This window comes from Octopus sinensis, linkage group LG18, assembly GCF_006345805.1.
Source record: "Octopus sinensis linkage group LG18, ASM634580v1, whole genome shotgun sequence".
NCBI classification, from domain to species: Eukaryota; Metazoa; Mollusca; class Cephalopoda; order Octopoda; family Octopodidae; genus Octopus; species Octopus sinensis.
In genome coordinates, this window is record NC_043014.1 from 46,883,312 (window position 1) to 46,905,811 (window position 22,500).

The window sequence follows — 22,500 nt, forward strand, 5'->3', positions numbered from 1 at the left end:
ATTTCAGTGGACCCGGCGCCTGTTACCCCAAACGGCCAATGTTAACCCAGGGGTAAATCATTCATTATTTTCTGGTGGTCCTTCCTCATGATTTGCGTTTGTATCCTCCCTGTACCTCAGTCTCTCTCTCTTTCTCTCTCTCTCTCTTCTCTCTTTCTCGCTCCTTCGCTGTTAGTATTTATCCCTATCTTTCTCTCTCTTTCCTCTCTCTAGCTCTGTCTGTCTGTATAGAAGAAATACATGTATGTGATTGTGTGATGTATTTGTCCAGAAAGAACATTGTACCAAGTACAATCCAGAGATAATTCATGAGAGTTTTGCGCAGCAGAGTAGAATCCAATCAGGCAGTACTGTCATCGGCCACGTCAGTGATTTTGATTTGATTTCACTTGCCTCAATAGGTCTCCGCAAGCAAAGTTTATTGTCCAATGAATAGTGGATACTCATAAGTGGGCTGGTTACACTCCACGCTCAGATGTGCTTTTAATGCTCCACTGGAACGAATGCCAATCAGGTGGTACTGTCATCTGCCACGTCAGCCATTTTGATATTGATTTTCATAGCCAAAAATAAAAGAGGTTGACTTATGCACCAAGACAACCTTTGAGAACCAAGAGCTCTATGTGAAATGCAACTGGATTTGGAAAATACTGATGACGTTTGTTTTGTCTTGCAAGTACTTGGTGACCCTGTCAGTGCAGGTGCCACTTAAAAGCACACAGTCCACACTGTAAAGTTGTAGGTGTTTGGAAGGGCATCCAGCTGTAAAAGTCCTGCCAGAACAGTTACAGAAGTCTGGTGCAAGCTTCCGCCTGGCCAGCTCTTGTCAAACCGTCCCACCCATGCCAGCATGGAAGGTGGACATTAAACGATGATGATGATGATGTTTGAATGATGCTTACGCTATATACTTTGTTGAGTTGTATGCAGGAAAATATGGTGAAAGTTGTATAATGCTACATGTTATTGTGACATGAGGAATTTAATGTGGAAGATGTACAGATGCTGTGTGGGAAGAAATGAGGCAAGTATGATCTTTTGACTAAAGAGGGGTCACAAATGATTAGATGGGGGCGGCACAAATGTATATCCCTATAATCCTTCACTCTCTCTCTCTCTCTCTCTCTCTCTTTGTTTTTCTCTCTCTCTCTCTCTCTCTCACTATCTATCTATCTATCTATCTCCCTCTCATCAATATGCTTTTTTCCCTCCATATTGTTAATTATCCAGTCATCCCGATGATCCATGTTTCCATTTATTACCACAATGCTAACTCCACTTCACCTACCACCACCACCACCACCACCACCATCACCACCACCACCACCACCATCACCACCACCACCATCACCACCACCACCATCACCACCACCACCATCACCACCACCACCATCACCACCACCTCCACCACCACCACCACTACCACCACTACCACCACCACCACCACCGTCACTGTCATCACCACTATCACCACCACCACCATCATTGCCACCACTATCTCCACCACCACTACTTCAACTATATCCACCATCATTTCACCACTTCAACAGTCATATACCACCAGTCACAACAACCATCACATCACCACCACTTCAACAATCACCACTGCCATCACTACCACTACTGCCACCATCTCAACAACCACAACTACTACCACCACTACCTCAACAGACATATACCACTGCCATAGCAACAACCACCAGTACCTCATCAGACACATACCACTGCCATAGCAACACCCACCACACCACTACCACCACCACCTCAGTAACTATCACCACTTTCACTATTGTCACCACCTCAACAACCACTCAGCACCACCACCGCCCTCAACAACCACCACCACTACTTCATCTGTTGTTCACTGTTTCACCACCACCACCACCAACACCCTTGCTTCCACCACATGTTAACCCCCACATTGTATCCCATCAACATGTTACCCCTCAGTGTATCCCATATAAACCCAGCAGTTTCTTATTTTTCATTCATTTTTGTTGTTTCATTGTTTCTTTTTTCTACTTTTGTTGAGTTATTTTGAGATTTTTTGATTATTTACTGTCTCCATAACAACCAAACACTTAGAGTGAGGAGAGCTCTATAGCAAGGGTCGTAACTCTCTAAAGACCTCATTTGGTTTCCGTCATTGTTTCAATATATTGCTCCATGTTTACAGCTGCCGTGCTTGAGAATCCCTACTCTATATTCCATCGCCATGTTTAGTCACTGCTTCATTAACAACTGCTACATGTTTTATCAAATATGCTTGCTCTCTGCTGTGCTACATGCATGTTCAACTCCACAAGCATGTACTTCAGCCCTTCATCATCTTCATTATGTCAACATGTATGCTTTATGCTTGTCTTATACAAATCATCTCATCAACCATCAACAGTCCCATATTTAACTTCCTTGCTACATGTTCAGCCTCCTTGCTACATGTTCAGCCCCTTGCTACATGTTCAGCCTCCTTGCTTCCTGTCTCACCTCATTGCTCCATGTTTCACATCATGGCTCCATATTTCACCTTACCTGTTCTATGTCTGATGCTACAACCCTGCTGATCTGCTCAATATGGCCTGTTGTGTTCAAGCTTGTTTATTTACATTGCATTTTCTCCCCCTTTTAACTCTGTCTTATCCATGTTCTTACCCCGTAAATAGTTCCAGCCAATAGGCTGTAGCAATACTGGAACACCAGAATCAACAGCTTTTGTTGTTGATGGTATCTTAAGTAATGCAGAAAGAAGGAACTGCTTCCTCGCTATAATACAGGTTCATGTGGGACCTTACATAATAAAATGTCTGCTTCCTTTGGGCTTTAGCTGTGGACCTTTCAATCCCAATTTATTGTAGTGTTTTGTCCTAGCTCTGGACAGAGAGCTTGAGATATCTTTAACCATTTTTTTCTCCTTCTCGCATCAAATAAGTTCCATATTCATATAACATGTTTAACCATCTCTGCCACATGTATAAAAAATATCTGCTCTTTTATTACTTATCAACCATCTCTGCTGCATGTGTAAAAATGCCTGCTTCCTCTTTAATTATCAATCATCCCTGGATCATGTATAAATATACCTGCTCTTTTATTATCCATCTCTGTCATATGTTTAATCCCAACTTACTTCACTATTTGGTCTACATGTTACTAGACCTACATCATGTTCCATCATGTTTAACTTGCTTCTTCTCTATGCTTCAACACATCCAACTACATTCTCCACTAAATCTGCTAATAGCCTGTTCCATGTTTATTCACAACTCAATCCATGATTAACAATACCATGCTTCAATTTGTCCATGTTTAAATTGTTGCTAAAGTGTAACTGCTTTTCCATGTTCTGTCACATGGTTTTTTTTTTTTTATCGTCACCGCCCCAACCCCTTTCTACTGTCAATGTTTACCCATGTTCAGCTACATGTTCAGCTCCTTCTTAGTGCTTAACTGACTTAGTTCTATAATATTTATATGCTACCCTTGTATATACAATATTCTGCTTCATGTTTGACAATGTTTTCTACATATATTTAACCATGTAAGCTTTTTATTTGACTGTGCCTACTTCATGTATAACCCTGCAATTTTCTATGCTCCAAACATATCTGCTTCATGTATAATGATGTTGTGTGTTGTATTTAACTATGACAGCTTACTTGCTTCAGAACACTTGCTTTCTCTTTTATCCATGAGTAAGATGGACTTACTTGCAAGAGAGTTACATCATATTGCAATTTGAATGAAATCGTATTTACATTTTGTGACAGGATTGCCTTCATGTAATATGACACACCATCATGTTTTTGTAACAATGCACTCGTCATATTTTGTTACAAACAATGTTTTGTGACAAAGATATGTATATATATATATATATATATACGTTTAAATATTTGTTGTGCAAGATTTTTTATGTGAAGTCATGTGTTGAAACAGATATTGTTATATTTCGGAATGATCATATTGCCAGTTTAGCCAATAAAAACACACGCACTATATATTTGGTGTTATTTTGCTTCAGTGATATTTATTTTTTGCATTAATCTTAATCTTATTTCGGCCAAAGTTCTTTCGTCACACTCCTGTGACCGCATCAGTGGTCCTTTGTTTTCTTCTCACTTATTTGTGTCTCTCCTTACTAACTAATGGCTGACGGTTAGTAAGGAGAGACACAAATAAGTGAGAAAACAAAGGACCACTGATGCGGTCACAGGAGTGTGACGAAAGAACTTTGGCCGAAATAAGATTAAGATTAATGTAAAAAATAAATATCACTGAAGCAAAATAACACCAAATATATAGTGCGTGTGTTTTTATTGGCTAAACTGGCAATATGACCATTCCGAAATATAACAATATCATCATCATCATCATCATATATATATATATATATATATATATATATATATATATATATATATATATATGTATATATATATATATATATATATATATATATATATATGTATATATATGTATATGTATATGTATGTATATATAAATATATATATATGTGTATATGTGTATATATATATATATATGTAACATGGTTGACTCTATTATGTTTTATGACACGATTAAATTGTTTTAAGACAACAAGCTGGCAGAAATGTTAGCACACCAGGTGAAATGCTTAGCGGTATTTCGTCTGTCTTTACATTCTGAGTTCAAATTACACCAAGGTCGACTTTGCCTTTCATCCTTGCGGGGTTGATAAATTAAGTACCAGTTGCATACTGGGGTTGATCTAATCAACTGGCCCCCACCTCCCCAAAAATTTCAGGCCTTGTGCCTAGAGTAGAAAAAAAAAAGATTAAGTTGTTTTACTATAAAAGAAACTATATTTTACAAGGTGATGTTTTTTTACATGTTTGTTATACAGCTGTTTCATAGTAACATTGTTCACTTTTTTGGTGACAGGGCAGCATTTATATTTTGTGGCAAGACAGATTTTCTATTGTCTAAAAGTTTTATCGCTAAATTGTCTGGCCCAGCTTTTTAATATATTGTACAATAAGTTAACATAGGTGCAGGTATGGCTGTGAGGTAAGAAGTTTGCTTCCCAACCATGTGGTTACAGGTTCAGTCCCATTGTGTGGAACCTTGAGCAAGTGTCTTTTACTATAGCCCCAGGACAACCAAAACCTTATGAAAGAATTTGGTAGGCAGCAACTGAGAAAAGTCTGTCGTATATATATAAATATACTAGCTGGCCCTGTGCCATCAAAAATGACGGCTAATTGTAGTATTTTATATATAAATATGGCTGGTAATTTAAATTCATACGCTTGTCAATGTTATCCAGTGGTTGTCTTTTGAGAGTGGGCATCTCTTTACTCTCTCTCTCTTTTACTCTTTTCAGTCATTTGATTGCAGCCATGCTGGAGCACCACCTTTAATCGAGCAAATCGACCCCGGGACTTATTCTTTTGTAAGCCCAGTACTTATTTTATCGGTCTCATTTGCTGAACCACTAATGTAACGGGGACATAAACACACCAGCATTAGTTGTCGAGCAATGCGAGGGGGACAAACGCAGACACACAAACACACACATGCATATATATATATATATATATACATATATACGACGGGCTTCTTTTCAGTTTCCGTCTACCAAATCCACTCACAAGGCTTTGGTCGGCCCAAGGCTATAGTAGAAGACACTTGCCTAAGGTGCCATGCAGTGGGACTGAACTCGGAACCATATGGTTGGTAAACAAGCTACTTACCACACAGCCACTCCTGCACCTCATTTCTTACTGAAAGAACGCTAGTTCCCACATACAAACATTCACATACTTATCTTTTACACACACATACACACATATACTCACACAGAGCTGAAACACTCCCACTACCAGTCTGCCATTACCTCTTCCTTCTTTATTCATCTATCACCCCTTCCTTTCTCATTCATGTGTTGTGACGGAGAAAAACACAAGAGTGCTATTATAGTCGATATCTGTGCGTGCATCTTTGTATTAGTCCCTCACCATCACTTGACAATGGGTGCTGGTTTGTTTACATCCCTGTAACTCAGTAGTCTGAGAAAAAGTGACCACTAGAATAAGTACCAGGCTTTAAAAAAATAAATATATACTTGGATTGATCTGTTTGACCAAACCTAGCACGGCCGTAGTCCAATGACTGAAACGAGTAAAAGGTAGAAGATGAAGGATTAACTATTCCAACATAGTTATGTATTTCTTTACTACCCACAAGGGGCTAAACATAGAAGGGACAAACAAGGACAGACAAACGGATTAAGTGGATTACATCGACCCCAGTGCGTAACTGGTACTTAATTAATCGACCCCGAAAGGATGAAAGCCAAAGTCGACTTCGGCGGAATTTGAACCTAGAACGTAACGGCAGACGAAATACAGCTACGCATTTCGCCCGGCATGCTAACATTTCTGCCAGCTCACCGACATGGTTATGGTTATTGTATCAGAGGTGTCCCTCTCTTAATCTGTAACAAGATTGTTCATTAACACTGTGATTGTGACAGGTGTTTAGCTAGATGTTTGTGAAGAGACAAGACATATTAGAGAGAGAGGTGGGGAGAGCGAGAGATGTTACTGTCAATGGCCTCTGACTGACAGTACAACATTGGTTTTATGTTCCCTCACTGAATGAAACACGTTAGGTTGAGGGAAGGAGGGAGTGAGTGGTGAAAGATGGATCAAAGATGTATTTGGTAATAGTTTAAGTAAGAACTGAAAGTATTAGAACATTGACTGACAGCAGAAGAGATGAGGGAAGAATGGGATACATGAAAACATGTTGGGTTACAAAGCCATTTAGCCCTTCATGTCATGAAAATACTGACAAGAAAAATGTGTTGCTATTGATGATGATAATGTCGTCGTCGTCAAAGTCGTCATCAAAGTCGTCATCGTCAAAGTCATCAAAGTCGTCAAAGTCATCAAAGTCGTCAAAGTCATCAAAGTCATCAAAGTCGTCAAAGTCGTCGTCGTCAAAGTCGTCGTCGTCAAAGTCGTCGTCGTCAAAGTCGTCGTCGTCAAAGTCGTCGTCGTCAAAGTCGTCGTCGTCAAAGTCGTCGTCGTCAAAGTCGTCGTCGTCAAAGTCGTCGTCGTCAAAGTCGTCGTTGTCGTCAAAGTCGTCGTCGTCAAAGTCGTCGTCGTCAAAGTCGTCGTCGTCAAAGCCGTCAAAATCATCATCAAAGTTGTCAAAGTCGTCGTCAAAGTCATCATCGTCGTTGTTGTTTGGCCACAGGTCAACCATGATTAAATAGACACACCTAACCAGTTTGAATATAAAACATGTAGAATATTTGGGCCGGATATCACCTTGACTGACCAGTCCGTCAGGCGTCCATTTGACACCGCTGGTCACAGCACGCTGTCCACTCCTCTCTGGATCGCACCTTTCTCATCCAGGTGATCCCAATCGTCCTCCTGAAATTGTAACTCCACCGTCGTGGAGGTCTTCCGGGTGATCTTTTCCGCTCACGCGGGTACCACTCGACAACTGCATGCATCCACCGATATGGCCGGTTTAAACACTAAATGGTTAATGTAGTTCTCAGGGAGATCCAGCATACTGGACCTTTGAATTATAAGTACAATCCATTTTTGCCAACTGAGTGGAGTGGAGCAACATGAAATGAAGTGTCTTGCTCAAGGACACAACACGTCACCAGGGATTGAACTCACGACCTTGCAATTGTGAGCCAAATACCCTAACCACTAAGCCATGCACCTTCACAATGACCACATAAAAAATCTTCTCTAATTGATTTGTGGTGATGATGGCAATGGCGGTGGTGACAGCAAGGACAATGGTGATGATGATGAAAGTGATGGTGACGGTGACAATGAAGACACAGCCTCTTCTCCTCTTACCCCACCTCCAATCAAATGTAGCAATAATCAATCATTGATTTATTGATATTGTCATTAACCCTTTAGTCTTCAGATTACTCTGTCAAATGTAATGCTTATTGTGACAGTTGCATTGGGTTGCTGATTTGGTATCCTGATATGTATATAGAACTCTCAAAGGAAGTCTTGTGCAACCACGTGGAAATCATGACGGGAGAATGCTACTAAGAACAGTACAGTGTGCTTCCCGAAAAGTTGAGCTGTGTAACTTGCAGTTCCGAACATTCAACATTTGTCCTACAAGAGTGAAACACAACACTTATTTATTCATAGGCGTAGGAGTGGCTGTGTGGTAAGTTGCTTGCTTACGAGCCACATGGTTCCGGGTTCAGTCCCACTGCGTGGCACCTTGGGCAAGTATCTTCTACTATAGCCTCAGGCCAACCAAAGCCTTGTGAGTGGATTTGGTAGACGGAAACTGAAAGAAACCCATCATATATATGTATGTATATATATATATATATATATATGTATGTGTGTGTATATGTTTGCGTGTCTGTGTTTGTCCCACCAACATCGCTTGACAACCGATGCTGATGTGTTTACGTTCATGTAACTTAGCATTTCGGTAAAAGGAGCCTGATAGAATAAGTACTAGGCTTACAATAAGTCCTGGGGTCGATTTGCTCGACTAAAGGTGGTGCTCCAGCATGGCCGCAGTCAAATGACAGAAACAAGTGAAAGAGAATATTGTTTAGAATTCATCATGCATTATCTCATGGCTTTGAGATTTTGATGACGATTGTTTATTTTTAGAATGACATTGTAGATGATGTGTGAGAGGCAAGATCCAGATGGTTTTGAACATAAAGCACATAGGATATTCTGGCTGGATATGGCCAGTTTAAATGCTAAAGAGTTAACTGCTGCTGCAGAACTGGTGTAGAAAGAACTAAGTTTGTGGTTTAAAGTTCAAATCCTTTTGAGGTCAACTTCACTTTACCACAGTCTGGGGCTGATAAACTATATTCTAATATAAATTAAATGGAAACTATTCATTATTTCATTCTGCTCTTCTTTATACTCTCATTCCTTATGCTAAACTAGAAATATAGCTTAGCCCTTAATAGGGCCTCTGTTGATGCCGGAAAGGTTAGCTATTCTGCTGGGGGCTTTTAATCATTCTAGGAAGCTCCCACTCTCAACAGTTCATATTCTATAAATATACTTTCGGATGAATTCCAATTCTCCTGCATCACTCATTTCCAGATTCAGACACTCAAACCCCAAACTCTAAAATAATTGTGAGATTTGAGACAATTTCAAAACACAACCCACTCCTGTTGTCCTGTGGTAACTATGGCAATAGATCTCACACCTACAGAATATTCTAGAATGGCCTGTCTGTCATGTACTCCCCATCACTGTTCTTCAAGACCTTCAGTCTGATGTTCCTTGCAACAAGGAGAGAAACCATGTGGGTCATGATTAACCCTTTAGTATTCATATTATTCGATCAAATATAATACTTATTTATTCACATTGTTTTAAATTAATCATAAATAATTTTATAGCTTCAAGAATTAGATGTTGTGGTTATTTACTTTTAGAATGACATTGTAGGGTAGGTGTAAGTGGGTCAGATTTAGTAATTTTGGACATAACTCCACCCATCTAACACCCGTGGACATATTTACAAAGTCAGAAAACAGCACAGCTCCCATTTTCACGCTGAGAGTTGCTGAAGCATGGAACAAACTGCCAGCATCAGTTGTTAGTTGTCGGAGCACTGCATCCTTCAAAACTTTCATGCTTCCTGAGATTTGCCAACACTACACCTGATTTTCTCCTCTCCATACACACGCAAGCATGTATCTAACTCATACACTGTTCGCTTTCCAGACATTTGTACATTACTGCATATGCTTTATACGCACTTTTGACTAGTTGTGGTGCACTTGAACACTGAATACAATAATTTCATTATTATATTATTATTATAAAGCTGGTGGAATATTTTGGCCAGATTTGGCCAGTTTAAATGCTAAAGGGTTAAGATACTCCAGCAGAGCTACAGTATTCCTGTTACTGACAATACTCTTCTGGGGAGACCCTCATCACAACTGCAACTGCTCTATACAAGATTTTGTCGGGCTTCATCTAGAAGTCAGGAGAATCAGCACACCCAGGTGCTGATAGAGTCCACCTAGCAACACCGTTGCACTCCACCTAACAAGAACATCATATCAGACAACCACATCATCACAAGTAACAACAACAACAACAACTTCATCATCACAAGCAACAACAACAACATCACAGGCAACAACAGAGTTATTAGCAAACCTGTCCAATTTGTGCAACAAACAAATAAAATGGATGTAAAATTTTTTTTTAAAAAAAGGAAACAAAACAAGCGAATTGTTTCTGCTTTATTTTTACGAGTGTGTCTCATTTACTTGGTGCAGCTTTCAGCACATAATCTCTACATTAAAACAGAGTTAAGTATTATCACAGAAAACACCACCAGTTAAACTACTTTCTTTAATTATCAGCAACTGTCTTGTCTTTTCCTTCTCGGTCAATCCTTCAGCATCTCACTTCTCTCTTTAATTATAAGCGACTGTTTTGTCATACTTTTTCTCCTCAGTCATCACCTCTTCCTCTTCTCCCTTCTTAGTTTTGTTTTCTTCTCCATCCTCCTTTTCTGTCTCTTCTACATGTCTTCCTCTTCTGTCTTCAGTCATTGATTTCCGCAGTCGTCATCACAGTCTGAATTCTTTCTGTAGATTTATGCTGTGTTCATCATAAATTGTCTATTATTCAGCAGAAACGAAAGTAGGGTTGCAAGGAAACAGACCAGGGGACCACAGAGATTTGCTGTATTCTCTCTACTATTTATCAAATAGGGAACGGTCAACAAGAGCTTAATGTAATACATTGTTAATACAGGGAAGGTCACAATAGAAAAACATTTGCCCTAATATCCAAACATCATACACATATATACAAAGACAGACATCTACATTTATGAAAAACAGTGACATGACAAGTAGCTGTAATCTATGTTGTACTTCTATCTATATAATAGCATATTTTATTTAAGTAGTTTTATACTGATAGCAGTATATATTTATGAGTTATCACATGTTAGCAATATTGACATGATATATGATCGAGATATGACATGTTTCCAATACTGTGTACTCTTTCTATATAATATTTTGTTGTAGCATGCAATGTTTAATAATCTATGTAATATTTTCAGGCTACAGCCCGAGAGCAGATTTTAAAGGAACAAGAAAGACGAAACACTTTGACAGTGTCGGAAGGAGGTCAGTTGATGTATCTCATATATGTGTGTGTGTCTATATATGTCTGTATGTCTATGTGTGCGTGTGTCTACATATATGTGTCTGTGTGTGTCTATATGTGTGTGTGCATGTTTGTGTGTGTCTGTGTATAAGTGTGTGTCTCTATATATGTGTGTGTGTCTATATATATCAGTGTCTATGTGTGTGTGTGTGTGTCGATATATATAGGTGTCTATGTGTGTGTGTGTGTGTAAAAGAAAATATGAAGTTGGAATATACATTGATACTATTTATACCCCATTACACGTATTTCATTTGCTACTTGGAATTACAGAGTCTATATGTTAGATAGACATGGAAGGAATTTCCTATCAGAAATTCCTCGGATAGAAATTAAATTATATATATATATATATAATTATGTATATATAAACATATATACACACACACACATATATATATATATATATTATATATATAGTGTGTGTATATATATATATATATTATATATATATATATATATATACTCCTGTGTCTGGCAAGAGTCATTTTCTTTTTGTGCCTTATAATTTAACACACTCACAGGTAAAATTTCCACTTATTCCTTATTTTTATTTTCCTAAAATTTTCATTGCGTCTTGCAACCTTTTCAAATAGTCTTGCTAAAGGCTGCAAGATGCAACGAAAATTTTAGGAAAATAAAAATAAGGAATAAGTGGAAATTTTACCGGTGAGTGCGTTAAATTATAAGGCACAAAAAGAAAATGACTCTCCCGAAACACAAACGAATATGCTTCAACACACAAACTCAAATAAAGGATCTTGCAAACCAAATCCAAAAATGAAATATATATATATACATAATATATATATATATATATATATATATAAAAGTACAAAGTGAGATAGGGGTTATGAGTGTAACCCACTATGGGATATCATATATCCAATATACCAATATGAATTGGTATTATCTGGAAGTTGATGATTGAAAGAAATCTATTCCTCCATTTTCTTATTTTGTATATATATATATACAAGATATATATATACTTCACTAGCAGTATATTGGATATATGTTATCCCATGGAGGGTTGCATTTACAACCCCTATCTCAATTTGTATATATATATATATATCTTACTCTAATAATATTTATGTTTTCATAATAAATATAATTACATTTATCTGTAAATATAATAAAATTTTCTTAAAGGCAGCCTTATTAGATTTCTGTTCATTCAATGTTGTATACTTCAAATGAGAAAGGTTTTCTAAGCCCTTGGTCTAGAACCTTCTTCTCTTGTCTAAAAGAAGCCATTGACTGTTACAGTCACGGCAAAACTAAAACTATTTGAAGACAGGCGGAAATGAAAACAACTGACTTCAATATTTTCATTGATTGGTGATAAACAGAAAAAAGCAGACTTAGATGGAAGAGTGGAATAAATGGGGGGTGGGGTGGAGGAGGAGTAGTTGTGGTTATTTTGAGGTTTAGTCTGTTCAGAATATTGAAACCAAAAAATATAGAGCAACTACTCATGAGAAATCTTTATAAGATATTCTTATTTTTAAACTAACATTTTTTTAGAAATTTCCAACAAAGAAATATTTCAGACTGATATTGTTGGCAGCAGCGGAAGGAACAGAGAATGGAGAAGTATTAAATTACAAATATATGCACTTGAAACGACTTCAGATTAAAATACTGGTGGTCTAAAATTTACAATGTGTATACAAATGTGGAACAGCACTAGCTTTAATATCTTGTCAGAGAAACTTCTCCAAGAGACTTACTCTTTTACTCTTTTACTTGTTTCAGTCATTTTGACTGCGGCCATGCTGGAGCACCGCCTTTAATCGAGCAACTCGACCCCGGGACTTATTCTTTTGTAAGCCCAGTACTTATTCTATCGGTCTCTTTTGCCGAACCGCTAAGTGACGGGGACATAGACACACCAGCATCGGTTGTCAAGCAATGCTAGGGAGACAAACACACACACACGCATATATATATATACATATATACAACAGGCTTCTTTCAGTTTCCGTCTACCAAATCCACTCACTAGGCTTTGGTCGGCCTGAGGCTATAGTGAGGCGGCGAGCTGGCAGAAACGTTAGCACGCCGGGCGAAATGCGTAGCCATATTTTGTCTGCCGTTACGTTATGAGTTCAAATTCCGCCGAGGTCGACTTAACCTTTCATCCTTTTGGGGTCGATTAAATAAGTACCAGTTATGCACTGAGGTCGATATAATCGACTTAATCCGTTTGTCTGTCCTTGTTTGTCCCCTCTGTGTTTAGCCCCTTGTGGGTAGTAAAAGAAATTGAGGCTATAGTAGAAGACACTTGCTCAAGGTGCCACGCAGTGGGACTGAACCCGGAACCATGTGGTTGGTAAACAAGCTACTTACCACACAGCCACTCCTGCACCTATGTATGTTAAAAACACAGGACTTTGCTCAAAGAGACATACAGGTCTTTGCTCAGACTGCTGGTGAATCTAAATGAAGTCCTTGTGTTTTTAACACAAAATTCCTTTTGGGAAGTTTCTCAGAAATAGAATATTACAACTACTGTTGTTCCACATTTGTATGCATATAATGAATGTTCTACACATTGGTATAATTGTTTCCCATTTTGTTTATAAATATAGATATATAATAATGAAATAAATATGTATATATAATAATGAAATTATTGTATACAGTGCTCAGGTGCATCACAACTATTGATACTATTTATACACCATTACATGTATTTCATTTGCTACTAGGAATTACAGAGTTTATATGTTAGATAGACATGGAAGGAATTTCCTATCAGAAATTCCTCGGATAGAAATTAAATAATATATAAATAAATATATATATATATACATAAAGAATCTTGCAAACCAAATCCAAAAACGAAATATATATATATATATATCTTTACATCGCTGCATGTCTTTACTTATGGAAGGACTGGCAGTGGCTTTGCCATTTTATGGGGTCAACCATGACTGGTTGTGTGAATGTAGAAGGGAAGAGGTTATCATCACCAAACGTATGGCCTCAATACTTGCAACAAAATGGACCTTCCTAACAATTCCAAAGAGTATTCAGGTGCTGGTAATATTAAACAAGGAGATGGATTAAGTCTACAAGCCATCAATAGAAACTCTTCTCTCTGATCCACTTCCACAGTTTTTGTCAACCAAATTTCGCTGACCCAGACTTTGGTGAAGGACACTGGTGCTGTGTAGACTAGAAACCATGTTAGGTCAGAACAAACATCTTAACTATATAACTATGCCTGTACCCATTTCTTATATAGGCCCAAGGCCTCGTTTTAATCAAAGAGGAGAAATGAGATTATATGATGTTCGTGATTTTCTGAAGTGACACATAAAGGGTCATTTTATTGCAGACCCATCCATCATCATTGTTTAGCGTCCGCTTTCTATGCTAGCATGGGTTGGACTGTTCAACTGGGGTCTGAGAAGCCAGAAGGCTGCACCAGGCCCAGTCTGATCTGGCAATGTTTCTATGGCTGGATGCCCTTCCTAACGCCCAAGCCATACTAAATTTAAAGGGATGACCTCTAAAATAACAACTCCCTCTAGCACAACTAATTAATGTTATTTTGGACAAACTTTGTACATAAATACATGAAATCAATGACCTTATAATAACATACATATGTCCAGTGCCACCCATTGTTCGCTGACCTTTTCTTCTTCTTCTTTTTTCTCTACAGATACCAACCAATGCAACCATTCTCATCTTGAAGACTCTCACCTTCATGACCGAAACTGTTCTTGTTGCAAGAAATGTTGCCGCTGTTGTTTCACTCCTTGGATGAGGATTCAGTCATATGCCCATTATATCATTTCCGATTCATTTACAGATGTCTTCATCATTTTCACTATTGTCTTGAATACCTTGTTCTTGGCGATGGAGCATCATGGAATGTCAATGGGATTGAAGCATGTCCTCAAATTTGCAAATTATGTAAGCATCACACGTTTTCTGATTGCATTGACTTTTTGACAGATTTTGGTTTTTTTATGTAATAAATTTATGTTTCGTTTATCATAACTTTATGATTTGTTAGTGTAATAAATTTATAATTTTCTGACTCGGTAGAACACTAAGAGCAAGTATCATCAAAATACACTTTATCATCATCATCATCATCATTATCATCATCATCATTTAACATTCTTTTTTCTCCATGCTGGCATGAGATGAACCGGGTTACATATGGTGGTGACCCCCTTCGGTCAGACACTGACCATGGGTTTGCACCTAGAGAGTTACCCTCTGAGGCACAAGTCTGGGCAAGGTTGTTTTATGGAAGACCAATAGTCGCCCATGCATACCAGCCTCCCCTCTCCACGCCACCAATGTTATCCAAGGGAAAGGCAAAGGGGCCGATACAGCTTGGCACCTGTGACGTTGCAACTCATTTCTACAGCTGAGTGAACTGGAGCAACGTGAAATAAAGTGTCTTGCTCAAGAACACAACACGCAGCCCGGTCCGGGATTCGAGCTCATAACCTCACGATCGTAAGCTCGACGCTCTAACCACATACATATTGAAATATACATGCACTGATACACAGAAGGATGCACAGCCACTGTGTGTAAGAGGGACTGCAGGGGTCTGGACAGCAGAATCATCTGTTGCTTTAACTATAAAGAAAGGTGATTTAACAGGAAAGATGGAATGTAAGTTGGCCAAATAGATAGAGACACAGTGTGTAGAGGTTAGATAGACCTAGTTTGTATAAAGTGACCAGATAGATAGAGATACTGTGTGTAGAGGTTAGTGTGTAGAAGTTAGTGTGTAGATGTTGATAGACTAGATAAATAGTCACAATGTGTATAGATAGACACAGTGTATATAGATAGACACAGTGTGTATAGATATAAATAGTGTGTACAGATAGACACAGTGTGTATACATAGAAACAGTATGTATAGATAGAAACAGTTTGTATACATAAACACTGTGTGTATAGATAGACACAGTGTGCATAGATAGACACAAAGTGTATAGATAGAGACAGCGTGTATAAAGTGACCAGATAAATAGAGATACAGTGTGCAGAAGTTACATTTGCAGTAAGTTTGGGGAGCATTCACCATTTTCAATGCTTAACAGAAGATAGTGTGTAGATGCTGGCTAGATAGATAAACATGCAAAGAGTATAGATGTTGAGAGGGTAGAGAGACACAGTGTATATAAACTGACAAGACAGATGGACATAGTGTGTAGATGTTAACTGGATAGATAGACATAGTGTGTTTATGTTGACTGGAAAGACATAGGATGTATAAATTGACCAGATAGTTAGAGACACTATGTTCAAAGGTTTGTGCATAGATGTTGACTGGATAGATAGATAGATGCAGTGTGTATAAATTGACCAGATAGTCATTTGGTGTGAATTAATCAAATAAATATAGACAGGATGTAGATGTTGACTGGACAGATAGACACCCTCTGCATAAAGTGACCAGATAGATAGAGACACACGGTATTGATATTGATTATATGGACAGAGTATGGATAGATGATGGACTGGGTATATTGGATGGACACAGTGTATAGAGGCTGACTGGATACATAGTTGCAATGGATAGATGCTGTAGATGTTGATTGGATGGATGAATTGATGGATGGATAGATAGGTAGATAGACTGGTAGAATCGTTAGCACGCCAGGCAAAATGCTTAGCCGTATTTTGTCTGCTGTTACGTTCTGAGTTCAAATTCCACCGAGGTCAACTTTACCTTTCATCCTTTTGGGGTCGATAAATTAAGTACCAGTTACGCACTAGGGTCGATATAATCGACTTGATCAGTCTGTCTGTCCTTGTTTGTCCTCTCTGTGTTTAGCCCCTTGTGGGTAGTAAAGAAATAGGTAGATAGACTAGGTAGATGTTAACATGACATACAAATTTACAGTGTGACTGGACATGTGTGTGTGTGTGTGTGTGTATGTGTGGACGGCAAACCCTACTTTTTTCCTTCAAGGCTTATTTGCCCCAATATTACACTATTTACCTTAATCAATGCACGGTAATCGTTTATAAGCTTTAAGCTTATTAGTATTAGTATCATTATTTACAGAAGTGTAAAACTTGGTACCCTTTTCAAAATAAATGCATGAATATATATATATTATCATCATTGTTCAATGTCTGATTTCCATGCTCGCATGGGTTGGACAGTTTGACTGAGGACTGGCAAGCCAGTCGGCTGCACCAGACTCCAATCTGATCTGGCAGAGTTTCTACAGTTGGATGCCCTTCCTAATGCCAACCACTCCAAGAGTGTAGTGGGTGCTTCTAACATGCCACTGGCAGAGGAGCCAGTCAGGGGGTACTGGCATCAACAACGTTTGCTTGCCACTGGCATGTAATACATATGTGTGTGTGTGTGTGTTATCTTGGGATTCCTTAGTGACAATATAATCTTCATATAATGAAGGCAGGGGTGGGGAAAACTTTTAGAGCAGCAGGCAAACATTTCCTAAGAAAAAGGTCCACAGGCGGTTCACAAGTTCTAACTCTTATATAGAGGGGACAAACAAGGACAGACAAAGGGATTAAGTCGATTATATCGACCCCAGTGTGTAACTGGTACTTTATTTATCGACCACGAAAGGCTGAAAGGCGAAGTCAACCTCGGTAGAATCTGAACACAGAACGTAATGGCTGGCGAAATACCTATTTCTTTACTACCCACAAGGGGCTAAACACAGAGAGGACAAACAAGGGCAGACAAATGGAGTAAGTCGATTATATTGACCCCAGTGCGTAACTGGTACTTATTTAATCGACCCCGAAAGGATGAAAGGCAAAGCCAACCTCGGCGGAATTTGAACTCAGAACATAACGGCAGCCGAAATACCTATTTCTTTACTACCCACAAGGGGCTAAACACAGAGAGGGCAAACAAGGGCAGACAAATGGAGTAAGTCGATTATATTGACCCCAGTGCGTAACTGGTACTTATTTAATCGACCCCGAAAGGATGAAAGGCAAAGCCAACCTCGGCGGAATTTGAACTCAGAACATAACGGCAGCCGAAATACCTATTTCTTTACTACCCACAAGGGGCTAAACACAGAGAGGGCAAACAAGGGCAGACAAATGGAGTAAGTCGATTATATTGACCCCAGTGCGTAACTGGTACTTATTTAATCGACCCCGAAGGATGAAAGGCAAAGCCAACCTCGGGGAATTTGAACTCAGAACATAACGGCAGCCGAAATACCTATTTCTTTACTACCCACAAGGGGGCTAAAACAGAGAGGACAAACAAGGGCAGACAAATGGAGTAAGTCGATTATATTGACCCCAGTGCGTAACTGGTACTTATTTAATCGACCCCGAAAGGATGAAAGGCAAAGCCAACCTCGGGGAATTTGAACTCAGAACATAACGGCAGCCGAAATACCTATTTCTTTACTACCACAAGGGGCTAAACACAGAGAGGGCAAACAAGGGCAGACAAATGGAGTAAGTCGATTATATGACCCCAGTGCGTAACTGGTACTTATTTAATCGACCCCGAAAGGATGAAAGGCAAAGCCAACCTCGGCGGAATTTGAACTCAGAACATAACGGCAGCCGAAATACCTATTTCTTTACTACCCACAAGGGGCTAAACACAGAGAGGGCAAACAAGGACAGACAAATGGATTTAGTCGATTACATCGACCCCAGTGCGTAACTGGTACTTATTTAATTGACCCTGAAAGGATGAAAGGCAAAGTCGACCTTGGCGGAATTTGAACTCAGAACATAACGGCAGCCGAAATACTGCTAAGTATTCCGGCCGGCATGCTAACGACTCTGCCAGCTCGCTGCCTCCCTGTACAGATATTGAATGTATAACAAATACTGTGTGTAGACATCAATGAGACACAAACACAAATGCTAAGTGAATAGAAAACCATTGTCTCTTCTTTTTACAGTATTTTTACAGTCAGAGACCCCTTGTATGAGGTAGCAATATTAAATGGTATAGCTTCTAAAAATGTCAGCTTTGTTAATGATGTTGAAAATTAACCTGTTATTACAAATGTTCCTTCAAGGTAGACTTAGATTATACAATCAATTTCAACACACCTAATATGACAAGAAAATATATTTCGTAACGAATTAGCGCTGGAGCCAAAACTGATTAACTTCCGACTATGAATTACATGAACAAAACAACTGAGGTGAAAACTGGAAGTTATTGAATGAAACGAGAGAGAAGACGGAGAAAAATATGTGTGCGTGTATACTTGTATGTGTGTGTGTTTTTGTGTGCATGTGTAGGTATTTATATCTGTGTATGTGTCTGTGTATGTATGTTTGTATGTATGTATGTATGTGTGTGTGTGTATGTATGTATGGATGGATGGATGGATGGATGAAAGTATGGAAGTATGTATGTATGTATGTATGTATGGAAGTATGTAAGTATATATGTATGTATGTATGTATGTATTTATGTATGTATGTATGTATGCATGTATGTATGTGTGTATGTATGTATGGATGGATGGATGTATGTAAGTATGTATGTATGTATGTGAGTATGTATGTATGTATGTATTTGCATGTGTGTATGTATGTATTTGTATGCTTGTATGTGCATGTATGTATGTGTGTATATATGTGAGTGTATGCATGAACGTATCTGTATTTATATATCTTCATATGTATGTGTGTATTTGTAAGTATATGTACGTATGTACATATGAATGTATGTATGTGTGTGTACGTGTATATCTGTATGAATATGTGTGTATCTGTATATGTGTATGTGTATGTGAGTATCTGTATGTATGTATCTTTGTATATATCATCATCATCATCATCGTTTAACGTCCGTTTTCCATGCTAGCATGGGTTGGATGGAAGATGTGTATATCTATATGTATGTATGTATGCATGTATATCTGTGAGTGTGTATTGGTATGTATGTATGTATGCATGTATGTATGTACGTACATATGTACATACATGTACACATGTATGTATGTATGACGTCTTCATTTTTATTTTTCATATTTCTCACCAATGGAGAAAGATCAGGTTTCTAGCCTAAAACCAAAACTTTTTCATTGCAATTTAAACAGCACCAGCAGGGGAGTGCAGTTCTCTGCACGCTTCACTCACCTTAATTACTTTCACATACAGGGACCTAATGGAAACACACTGTATTAAAAAAACTGCTATGGTGAAAGGGAAGGCAAAAAAATCTGACCAGGCTTGACCGGCTGGAATTGCGTAATTTCAAACTTCTACATAAGCAGTTTAGTTTGCTGGTCTCTTCTGTTACAAACTAAGCTTTGACTTTTCATCACCTGGCACAAAGCCACCTCCCTCAATACTGCACTTTCACTCTGTGAAAGGGTTTTGTCTTGTGAGTTACCTGGTGACTCCACTAGTGCAGGTATCATGAAAAGGTGAGCTGGCAGAAACGTTAGCATGCCGAGCGAAATGCGTAGCCGTATTTTGTCTGTCATTACATTGTGAGTTCAAATTCCAATGAGGTCGACTTTGCCTTTCATCCTTTCAGGGTCGATAAATTAAGTACCAGTTACGGACTGGGGTCGATGTAATCGACTTAATACCTGTCTGTCCTTGTTTGTCCCCTCTGTGTTTTGCCCCTTGTGGGTAATAAAGAAATAGGTATCATGAAAAAAGAACCCTGTACACTCCGTTGATGTTAGGAAAGAGATCCAACAGTGGAAACCATGCCAAAGCAGACAGTGGAACAGACTTCCACGTAAGCAACTGGACAAAATTTCAAACTGAAGTCTGTGGGATAAAATGAACCAAACTCGCACCAATCAAGAAATTCTGGAAAAGATACAGGGCTCTAAGAAGACCTCTAAGCAGCATTGCAAAGCGAGTATTAGACTGGAAACCTGAAGGAAAGAGCAAAGTTGGAGAACTTAAGGAAACCTGGAAAGGATGCATGGAGAATGAAGTGAAAGCAATCAATCTCCCTTGTTCTGAAATGAAGGAGGTAGCCCAAGACCATGCTCACTGGCATATTCTAAACGCCTTACTTCTCAGGGCATGGACACATTGAAACTCCGACGTCTGGCAGCTGACTTGGCAGACACCCATAAAATTATTAACCATCTTACTAACAATAACTCTGAGCACCTTTTCAAACTCCATCTGTCTAACACCCATGGACATGTTTACAAAGTCAGAAAACAGCACAGCTCCCATGACTTCAGGAAACATTTTTTCTGGCTAAGATTTGCTGAAGCATGGAACAAACTGCCGGCATAAGTTGTTAGTATTCGGAGCACTGCATCCTTCAAAACTTCCATGCTTCCTGAGATTCGCCAACACTACACCTGATTTTCTCCCCTCCATACACACGCAAGCATGTATCTGACTCATACGCTGTTCCCTTTCCAGACATTTGTACATTACTGCATATGCTTTATATGCACTTTTGACAAGTTGTGGTGCACCTGAGCACTGTATACAATAATTTCCTTATTAAAACAGTCATGCTCCTTTTGGAGTAATGCAGACTAACTACATAAGTGATGTGGAATATTGGTTATTTGTTTTGTAAGCTAAACTTTAACCTTTCATCACCTGACACAAAGCCAGCTCCCTAAATACTATTCCACCCATATCAGTTAAGGGGTCCAGTCTTGTGAGTTACTTGGTGACCTCACTGGTGCTGGTGCCACATAAAAGGTACTCAGTACTCTTTGTTATGTGGTTGATGTTAGGAAAGGCATCCAGCCGTAGAAACCATCTAAAGCAGATGGTGGGGCTTGGCACAGTCCTCTCGATCACCAGCTCTTGTTGAACCATTGAATCCATACCAGCATGGGAATCAAGCATCAAATAGTGATGAAGAGATTAGGCAGCACTTTGAGTGACCAAGCAACACTTTCCAGTGAGTGTAATGGTCACTTGTTAATTAATTAAGGGGGACTTGGAAAAAGTGGCTTAAACAAAGTTTGTCTAATTCTAGAACTGGACAGCCATCTCATGGCTGGGAGTTATTCCCTATTTGTAGGTTTCCATGGTAACAACTAAGAAATTTACAAATTTTCTAAGAAGTGGTTGTACTACGACACAAGTTGGCCTACACCATGTGTGTGTGTGTATCTATGAATATGTGTGTTTATGTGTGAATGCATAGTGTGTGTGTGTGGAGAGAGAAAGAGAGAGAAAGAGATGGCCTTAGCAGAGAAACAGGGTTTTTTCATTAGAACTTATACATCACAGAGGTACTCATGTATGTATGTATGTAAGTATGTATATATGTATCTGTATGCTTGTATGTGTGTGTATGTGTG

The 22,500-nt window shown here is 38.8% G+C and overlaps 1 protein-coding gene across 1 annotated transcript in view; it reads left to right on the forward strand.

The window, feature by feature from the left end:
• The first annotated feature begins 11 nt into the window (after positions 1-11).
• LOC115221329 (sodium channel protein 1 brain) overlaps positions 12-22,500 on the forward strand; it is a 132,406-nt gene continuing 109,917 nt past the window's right edge. The window contains exons 1-3 of the mRNA XM_036510992.1: positions 12-52; positions 11,119-11,185; positions 14,908-15,161. Of these exons, the coding sequence (XP_036366885.1) occupies positions 15,009-15,161 (153 nt within the window). The 5' untranslated portion in view covers positions 12-52; positions 11,119-11,185; positions 14,908-15,008. The remainder of the gene's footprint in view (positions 53-11,118; positions 11,186-14,907; positions 15,162-22,500) is intronic.